The sequence below is a fragment of the Phragmites australis genome, chromosome 9, assembly GCF_958298935.1.
Source record: "Phragmites australis chromosome 9, lpPhrAust1.1, whole genome shotgun sequence".
Classification (NCBI taxonomy): domain Eukaryota; kingdom Viridiplantae; phylum Streptophyta; class Magnoliopsida; order Poales; family Poaceae; genus Phragmites; species Phragmites australis.
The window spans coordinates 2,454,583-2,463,832 of NC_084929.1; the positions used below are offsets into that span (position 1 = coordinate 2,454,583).

Here is a 9,250-nt window from a genome sequence, read left to right on the forward strand (position 1 = left end):
CCACAATCGTAACCCTTACATCTACTCGTACGAATTCGATCAACCAAACAAAAACTCAATTTAACCATCTAATAAATACAATCAAACAAATATAACTCCACTCAAAAGACAAAACACAAACACAACCAAAACCATCCGCTCCAACCCGACAAAGACCAACCCCCACCAGACCAGACCAGATAATCATGTCATGGTTGCCCCCTTTTCTAATCTATATTCTTTTATAGGACGCCCTTTTCTAACCTACCCAGAGCACATCGAGGCCGTCCAAAACCCAAGCAAGCGCCCAGATCCTTCGCCCCCTCCACCAAAAACTACAAGCCACCGCAAACCCAAATAAATTCCCCAATCAATCCCCATCACATGCAGATGCAGCGCAGCATAAACTCCTCGGAACTCAGATGCGCTGCTGCAGATCGGAACGCATCTGGGCAGCCTTGCTTCATCTTCTCGCGATCCCCGGTTCCTCTCTCTCTCCTCCTCACTTCCGCTTCATCTTCTCGCGATCGATCGATGGATCGATCCCCTTTCTCTCCCGAGTCAGTGCGCCGCGGGTCAGCAACCACCTACCTACCCGCGGGGAGGCGAAGGCGGGGCGACTCACGCGCCGCGAATGGCCGGCGACGTGCGGCGCGGGTCGTGGAATCGCCGTCGCCGGCGAGGAGACGTGGGTGGCGAGGGGACTACCGCCCCTGGGAGTTGGCGTCAATTACGGCCTCCGCCACCGCCCGATCCTGGCCGTTGATCGCGGGCGTGGTATTCCCGTAAATCACGAGGTGGACCAGGGGCAGGTGCGGTAATTCGCTGGGCCAGGTAAGAGCAAGTTTTGTTTGGTGTTTGCTGCTTGCCTATTATTTTTAAAAAACTGCCTATTATTACTTATCCCTCCCTTTTTCTGAATAAAAAACTGCCTATTACTTAATTACGAAATCTCAAAAATTTAATTTGTTTCTCTCTCTCTGCAGGGTCGCGGACGTGAGGGGCGCGCATCAAATCGGGTTGAGGGCCGGCTGAGTCCGCTTTATCGGCTCACGTTGGCACGGCTTCCGTTTTCCCTCTCCTCTTCCCTCTCACCTCTCCTTCTCCTCCCTCTCGTCTCGTTCACCTCTCCAGCCCCCGCCTCCGCCACCGCCGCCGCCGCCTCCCTCTCTGCAGGCGCAGATCAGCGCACACCGGCCTACACCGAGCCCGTCTCGCCGCCTTCTGACTCTGGGCGGCGCGCGGAAGCGTCTGCCCACGCCTCTGCGGAGGCGCTTCGCATCGATTCCGCCGCTTCCTCGCCGGCTGGCGGTGCGCGACGGCCTGCTCTCCCCTGCCCACCCCCTTGACGTGTTCTGAAGGGGTGAAGTCCTTGCCCTGCGATACTCAGCGCCGCCTCCGCCGTGGACCGTAAGTCGTAAGCTCCTGAGTTCGTCTCGCCGCTGGCCGGCCGGCCGGCCAGCCATCATCGACTCATGGTTGTCGCTAACCTTGTCTCTGTGTAGGTGTACACCGTATAGGAGGTCAGAGACGTTTCGGAGGTGGCTTTGCCGCGCGTATGTGATTCGCGGCGGCGGCTGGAGCTGGGGACAGGTGCCGCTGGGACGACGACGACGGCGCCGTGGATGCCTCCGCCGCCGCCGGATCGGAGGGACTATTTGTACAGGGAGGGCCGCAGGCACGACGGCGGCGGCGGGGGCGACCCCCTCCCGCCGCCCGCCTCCACGCCGCCACGGTGGCGGGACTCGCCATACCACCCGCCGCCGCCGCCGCCCCTGCGTGACCATGCACGGCCCTCGCCTCGCCGGACGCCGTCGTCAGCCTCTTCAGGTAGGCATGCCCCTCACAAATCCTCAGATCTGACGCGGCCGCTCCCTCCGCCGCCTTGGCCACCCTCTTCTGCGCTCCTAATTTCCCCGAACTGCTCTGCTATTTCAGAGGGTTACTACCGACAGGGCGGTGTCGCGTACGAACGTTCCTACCCTGATGAGCCGCCGCTCGGCTACACGCCGTTGCGCTCTGACCGGTACTGGCTGGAAGACGACGGCGGCGGATACAAGGGTTTCGGCCGGTATGGCGGCGGCGGCGGCGGGGGCCGTAGGGAAGGCCGTGACATGAGGGGGTCCTACCGGAGGTCGCCGTTCAGGGGATATGGGAACGAGTTCTCCAGAAATCATCAAGAGCAACCCCCTCCGCCACCGCCGAGGAGGTCTCCGCTGAGGTCAGTCGCTGTTCCGATCTGCTATGACCCTCCGGGCAATAGGGTTGACAAGGGGGATAGGGACAACCTCCCACGGATGACTCCGTGGCGCCGGAGGGAGAGCAGATCTGAGGCTGCGGACGCTGCTGGGGCTGGACGTGTGTCTGTTGGCCAGACCACTCGGCCGGCGACCTCGGAAAAGGAGGTTTCAGCTCAGCCTCCGCCTGTGGCAGCTTCTCATGGGGCTGAGTTGGAGGAGGCGCCAAGGAAGAAGGCCCGGCTTGGATGGGGGCAAGGTTTGGCCAAATATGAGAAGCAGAAGGTACAAGGCCCTGCGGATCCTGCTGAAGCTGATGCTGATGGGAGCCCGGCTGATGCTGAACAGAAGACCACTTTCCCAGTCCCTGCCCTATGCCCATCTCCGGTTGCTGTTCCATCACCTGCACCACCATATTGTTGCTCAGGTATGCGACTCATTTCGATTTTTGACCTTGTTTTCCTTGTTGTAGTTTAATTGTTTCTAGTCCCCGTCTCCAATCCTTTGGTTCTGATACATCGGAAATTCTGATATCCAGTACACCATGGTTTCCGGACTCTCTTAATCTTGGTCACCATTCTGTTGTTAATTAATTCTATAATCGCAGCGGAACCTCTTAATCTTGGTCACCATTCTGTTGTTAATTAATTCTATAATTGCAGCAGAACCAAAACGGTGTGGTATTTGCAAACGAGTTTCTGCTTTAGGCTCACGCATACCCTATTGGCTGAAAACACGCCTTCTAATGGTCTTCTACAATAGTTCGAAGATCTGTTTATTTGCATTGGTCTTGTTGCGCAGTATAACCTCCCTCCGCAATTTTTTTTATTTGTGTTTGTTTGCTTGTGTATCAAGGCATGTTACACCTTCACAGTCTGGCTTATGAAATCTAAATACCTGCAACCATTTATTGTCCCATTGTTCCTGATATTCATTTGACCCTGTTAGCATGCAAGATACTCGTTGTATCGAAGGTACCATAGTTGGAAATGCTAGACTTGCCAGAGTTGTGGATAACTAAGTAACTAACTCTCTTACATATTCAACTGCAGCACCTGAAGATAGATCCTGTGAACTGACGACAAATACGGTCACGAACCCAACTAACAGTGTCCCTGGAGCTGATGATCAAGCCTGCATCAATGAATTCCCCATTAAGTTAGATCGGCTTGGTGATAATCCTATTGATTCCCTTGCAAACATGCTTGCTGAACTTCTCCAACATGATGATTCCTGTTCTGGGGATTCAAAAGGGCCGACCAGTACAAGTAAGCTGTTGCTACTGAAGGAAAGCATTTCCAAGGAGATTGAAAAGACTGAACTTGAGATTGATTTGTTGGAAGGTGAACTTAAATCTGTCAATACTGAGTCTGGAAAAGCTCTTGAAGATTCTCCCGCAGGTGTCACATATGCAGAAAATCTTTCACCTTCTAGTGGGACATCAGAAGTTCCTGGCAGTGTGGAGATATGTGAAGCGTCTCATGTGAAGGAACCGGGGGAGCTTATCCCTTGTCCCAAGATATCTGTAGTGCAGGATGCTGATGTCAAAGGTGCTGAAATGATGGAAATTGAAACAGCTCCAGTTCACAATGCTAAAACTGTTTCTTCAGAAGAAAGTGCTGCTTGTCCTGGAGTTGCTGAGGGTCAGGCCTGTGCAGCTGCTGATGTTAGCCCATTAAAGTCTTCTGAAGGTGCTGGACCTAAAATTGATGTTGACAATGAGAGGTTGGAAGCTTCTTCCTGCCATGTTAATGCTGATTCCATAAAAGCAGAAGGTAGTGGTGACCAGCCGGTGAGGCAATGCTCATACCACGATCCTGAGTATAATCTTTCCGGTTCAGTTACATCTTCAAACAATGATATAGCCAAAGTAGCGAATGAATCGATATTTAAACCCTTGCCTGCTGATACTCACCGGCTTTATTTATTGGCATCCGGTCATCTTCCCAGACAAACAAAGATTGATCCGATTATCAAAGAGAGGCTTGTAGGACATAAAAAAAGGCTGAGATTCAAAGAGCAGTCTCTTACCTTTAAGTTCAAGGTATTGCGTCACTTGTGGAAAGAGGATGTACGGTTACTTTCTGCAAGGAAACAGCGCTCAAAGTCCAATAAGCGCATTGATCAGAGCAACCGGACATCACAGATTGGTTCTCAGAGGCAACGCTCCTCTAACCGCTCACGATTAGCCATGCCTGGTCAGTATTACATTTTCTTTTTCTAATCCAAATTTTTAATTATCTTTTTTTAAATGTTATGTGCTGCTACTGCTTCTGCTTTCATAAGTTTTCATATGATATCAACTCCCAACTATGGTTTAATGATAGACTGTTTAATGAATTACCAAGGTGCATCCTCAATAAAACTTTGTTTTGGTACTGTTCACATAATGAGCTGATAGTTTCATAAATCGGATTCTGATAATTTACATTCTACCACTCTGCATTTGAAGTTTGAAAGCATCATAGTTGTTGGGCATCCTTTTTGCCACAATAAATGAGGAAAGCAAGACTATATTGAAAATCCTCAATAGATTTATTCACCTACATTCAAGAGTAATCAATCGTATTCCAGCGAACAACAGCTCTAGAAAAAGGATGGATGTTAAAACATGCTTCCTTTCTTACCAAGTTTGCTAATTATAAAGGCCTTGCAAATGATCGGAAATATCTATTCCTGTTTCACAAGTTATTGGGATTATGCAAGCTATCTTGTAATGTAGTCATGCATGTGCTTGTTTTAGATATATTTCCGTGCAGTAGCCCTAATTGTTGGCTGGATGGGTGTTGTGGCATTGTTATGACAGGCGGACACTGTGTGCAAGAGTTAAAAAAGAAAATTTTAATTATATTTTTATTTCTATTGCTGCAATGAAAATTGTTTTTTTTTGGTTCATTTTTTTGTGTACTAAACCCAATCATTTCTGTACTAAATATATAGTTCTGTTTGTAACTATCATATTTTAGTTTTATAGGTTGTTTTTCTCTGTTTTTGGTAGACTGCTTCTTTTCCTTTTGTTTCCATATTTTATATGGATGTTTGGTAGTATCCTAGCTGCCATTACATGCTTTTGTTCGTTGATCCATAATTGACTCTTTCGTTTTTCCTTTTTTTTTTGCAGCTGGTAATTTAAGTACATTTCCCGCTCCAGAAATGTCAGATGTTGCATGCAAGCTATTTTCGGAATTTCAGATGAAGCGCTACAGAAATTACTTGAAAATGCCAGCATTGTTTATAGACGGGAAAGAGAAGGAATGTTTGAGGTTTGTCAGCAAGAATGGTTTGGTTGAAGATCCTGTTTCAGTTGAGAAGGAGCGAATTATGATAAATCCGTGGACTCAAGAAGAAAAGGAAATATTTATGGAGATGCTTGCTAAATTTGGGAAGGATTTCTCCAAAATCTCCAGTTTTCTTACGCACAAAACAACTGCTGATTGCGTGGAGTTCTACTACAAACACCATAAATCTGACAGTTTCCGAGAAGTGAAGAAACTTTTGGATCTTCGTCAGCAACAGCAACCCACCAGCAATTATCTAGGAGCAAAATCTGGAAAGAAATGGAATCCTGAGGCAAATGCTGCTTCTCTTGATATGCTCGGTGTAGCATCAGCAGTAGCGGCCCATGGCCTTGAATACACAAACAGAGTGGAGAAAATTTGTGCAAAACCTCTCATTTGGACTGCATATGGGTCTAATGTTTCTTTCATGGCCAAAAAATCTTCTGACAGGGAGTGTGTTGATAATGTACCTTTGCATGAGAGAGAATCTGTAGCTGCTGATGTATTGGCAGGCATATGTGACACTCTCTCCCCCGAAGGAATGGGCTCATGCATTACTAGTTCTGCTGATCCTGGCCAGAAGATTAGCATCACAAGAATCGAGCATGTCTTGATCCCAGAAATTGACAAAAGCATTGATGAGGAGGAAACACTTTCAGATCAAGAATGTGAAGTTGATCCAGTTGATTGGAATGATGATGAGAAATTAATTTTCATTGAGGCTATGAATAACTATGGGAAGGATTTCGCTCGGATTTCATCATGTGTGAAGAGCAAGTCGTATGAACAATGCAAAGTATTCTTCAGCAAGGCTCGGAAATCACTCGGATTGGATTTGATCCATCAAGGGGCAGCTGATGTTAGTATGCCAACTAGTGATACCAATGGAGGGAGGAGTGATACTGACGAGGCCTGTGCTGCTGAAAGGGATTCAGCTATTTGTAGCCCACAGTCCTGTTCAAAAATAGAGATGGATGTATGTCCTGCTATTGAAAGAGCCAGTCAAGGGCCCAACTCTGGTATCATCTCTAAACAGCCAGAAGGTGATAGATCAAATGAGTGTGATGTTGTAGATGTTAAAATTGAAGGAGCGAATAAAACAGATAGAAATTGCAGTATTGTTGATCATAAACGTTTCAGTGAAGTCACTCATCAAGCAGCATATGGTCCTATTGACATCAATTGTCCTGAAAGCACAGAGAAGCTGCAAGGCACAGATGATAATGTTGACCAAGTGAATATGAACAACAATAGTGCCATCAGTTCTTCGGATGAGCAAGCTATGGCAGTGCACTCAGAAGTCAGATCCACTTTACATGCTATTGAAGTGCTTCAAACAAACAAAGCCCCTGAAGGGGTTGGTGCTGATGTTTCCCAGGTGGATGAATGTTCACACCATATTCTTGATAATGCACTAATGAAAGCTGCAAATTCTGGTGCATCCACTTGCTTAGCTGCAGATGCTAGTATCAAGGACAATGTTCTCCACTTCTCAAACATGACGGGTGCCTCCTCCATCAGTGCTGCATTCACCTCAAGTTATCAGCAATCTATGCCAGGAGATATGCCACCATCGAAACCAAAACAACAGGTTACTCCTCTCACCCCAAAGGATTTAATGCCTGTGCAGTTCAGTTCTGTGCTTCCTGATCCTACTTCAATTCGTTTCGAGGGCATAGCCTCAATAACTACTCCCAACTTTGAGGACAACGGCAACAGAGTCAGCAATGCTTTAGGGGCCAAAGACATGAACAAGTACCCAACTTTTAAAGACCAATCTGGTAATCAGCATGAAACATTGTTTCGTAATATTGATGGTTACTCGAATCATCATTTGACAACTGAATTACCATTTTTTTCTGAAAGAATGGCAAGTGGCACTATGAGTACTTCTCAACCTGATCAGTTCACTCTAACAAAATTCCAGAATGGCAGGTCCAGCAGCTTGGGCCTTCCAAACACTACTGATGGGATTCAATGGACCAGAAAAAATGAGGATGTACAAGAAGGCTCATTGAGGTCTTGCTCTCACAATACAAGCTCTGAGGATGATGAGCGACTAAAGCGGTCTGGTGATGTCAAGTTGTTTGGGCAGATTCTCAGCCATCAATCATCTTTGCAAAGTTCTGGCTCATCATGTAATGGTAGCAAAAGCAAACCTCCCTCAACAAAGATTGACATGTCATCTGTGAGATTGTTGAGCAGTCCAAGGGATCGTGTGGCTTGTTCTTCTAGGTCTGCGCTCACTGTGCAATTGGGGCTGGAGGAGAGATCAGTGAGGAGCTATGGGCATCAGGATGGAAGCACAACACAGCCTGATCCTCTGCTCGTGATGACGAAGTGTCAGAGATCCTTAGCTGGTGTACCATTTTACTCAGCTAAAAATGGCACGCTTGGTGTGTTTTCAGATTATCAACAGCCTTTAATGCAGCCACATCAATCAGATCCGAAACGGTTGGAAAGGTTTTCTGACCCTCAGAAGAGGAACGGGGTGGAGTTCATCTCGGGGTTCCAGGAACCTAGTAAAGGCTCGCGGTTTGCGGGTGCTGGTATCCTTGTTAGCGGCGTTTCAGACCCTGTCGCTGCTCTCAAGGCACAGTATGTCCCCAGTTCTAAGATTATGAACAGTGATGTGGATCCTTGGAAGGACATAGGAAGCAGGTAGCATCGGTAGTGGTAGCAGCATTAGTGCATGTTTTCTTGCTCCTTGTATCATATTTAGTCTTTGTAACTTGAATGAAATTAAACGAAGGAAAGTGAATGGCATTCCTGTCCTTACTATTGTAGGCTTTGCAGTAGCTGTTGGTTATGTTATGTACTGGCATTAACATTTCTACCTTTTTCTGCAGCTCCACACACTTGCTAGTTTGACCTGTCAACAGTGGCACAATGTTGTAGGTCTGCTAGAGGTGCGGTCCACAGGCTTTTGACTAGATGTTTGTTGGTAGGGTTTTGTTTCAGTTTATGCAGAAACCTCACAGATCATTGTAATATGGTTATGCCTAACTCAGAGTATCCTTGTCTGATGTAGTTTTGGTTCAATTTTCTCCAAGGCTGTGGTCTTGCCTTGAATGTAACATTTCTGAGGTTTTGTCATGTGTAGCCAGCTGCAGGGGTGCAATATGTTCTGCTTCCATGTTGAACATTACAAACATCAGCTATCGAGTAGTATGGTCTTTCTTTCCCATCACAATTTGCAGCAGTTATTACAATCCTTTTGGTTACCAACCACAATACAGTGATGCAGTTGATGAAAGGGACATCGTTATGGTGTTTATTTCCCTGGTTTGTTTTTGGATACCCATGAACTTTTGGATGTTTGCGATGGTATCCATCAGTTTATGTGATCTGTCTTTTGCGATTCATCTGGTGTGCCGTGTGTGTGTTTGCGATTCATCTGTCTTTTGCGATCCATCAGTCAGTGAACCTTTGTTGGTGCCTTGTTTTCTCCATGGCTGCTCGTGTTTCTTAACTTCTTTCTTGTTCCGGATGATGCAACAGTAGCCATTGTAAGGTTGATTTGTCTACGAATTACTCTGCGTTACGATAACTTTGTTGTTGGTTGAGTGCTCCCGGATAGGGAGCTGTTTTTTTCTTCCCGTCTTGCTGGTAGCTTCCAGCCGGGGAGTATGCAAGTTCTCGTGGAGGTTTTTATCTTTCGACTTTTGTGCACGTGAATTTCTGGTTCGATTTCTATTTCTTTCTAGGCTTCTAGCTGCTGCTGCTGCTGCTGCTGCAGGTTGCTGCCTTTTGCCT

At 47.0% G+C, this 9,250-nt stretch overlaps 1 protein-coding gene across 4 annotated transcripts; it reads left to right on the forward strand.

Moving 5' to 3' along the window:
- Positions 1 to 358: 358 nt before the first annotated feature.
- LOC133928379 (uncharacterized) lies at positions 359 to 8,681 on the forward strand. Of its 4 annotated transcripts, XM_062374688.1 has the most exons (8): positions 360 to 813; positions 966 to 1,389; positions 1,485 to 1,809; positions 1,918 to 2,643; positions 3,269 to 4,414; positions 5,338 to 7,085; positions 7,422 to 8,155; positions 8,344 to 8,681. In XM_062374688.1, exons 3-8 carry the CDS (start codon positions 1,605 to 1,607, stop codon positions 8,363 to 8,365), a joined length of 4,581 nt encoding a protein of 1,526 aa, XP_062230672.1. In that variant the 5' UTR covers positions 360 to 813; positions 966 to 1,389; positions 1,485 to 1,604; the 3' UTR covers positions 8,366 to 8,681. The 4 variants fall into 4 exon arrangements, with proteins under 4 accessions (XP_062230673.1, XP_062230672.1, XP_062230671.1 ...); XM_062374689.1 differs by lacking the exon at positions 8,344 to 8,681 and having other exon boundaries at positions 359 to 813; positions 5,338 to 7,275; positions 7,422 to 7,610; XM_062374687.1 differs by having other exon boundaries at positions 361 to 813; positions 966 to 1,396; positions 5,338 to 8,155.
- Positions 8,682 to 9,250: the final 569 nt, after the last annotated feature.

What these genes read in the sequence shown, in the direction of transcription:
- LOC133928379 (XM_062374687.1), top strand. Translation starts at nt 1,605, where the DNA reads ATGCCTCCGCCGCCGCCGGATCGGAGGGACTATTTGTACAGGGAGGGC. An exon ending in GCCGTCGTCAGCCTCTTCAG is followed by an intron (nt 1,810 to 1,917) that starts GTAGGCATGCCC and finishes CTGCTATTTCAG; the next exon opens with AGGGTTACTACCGACAGGGC. An exon ending in TGGAAGGACATAGGAAGCAG is followed by an intron (nt 8,156 to 8,343) that starts GTAGCATCGGTA and finishes CTTTTTCTGCAG; the next exon opens with CTCCACACACTTGCTAGTTT.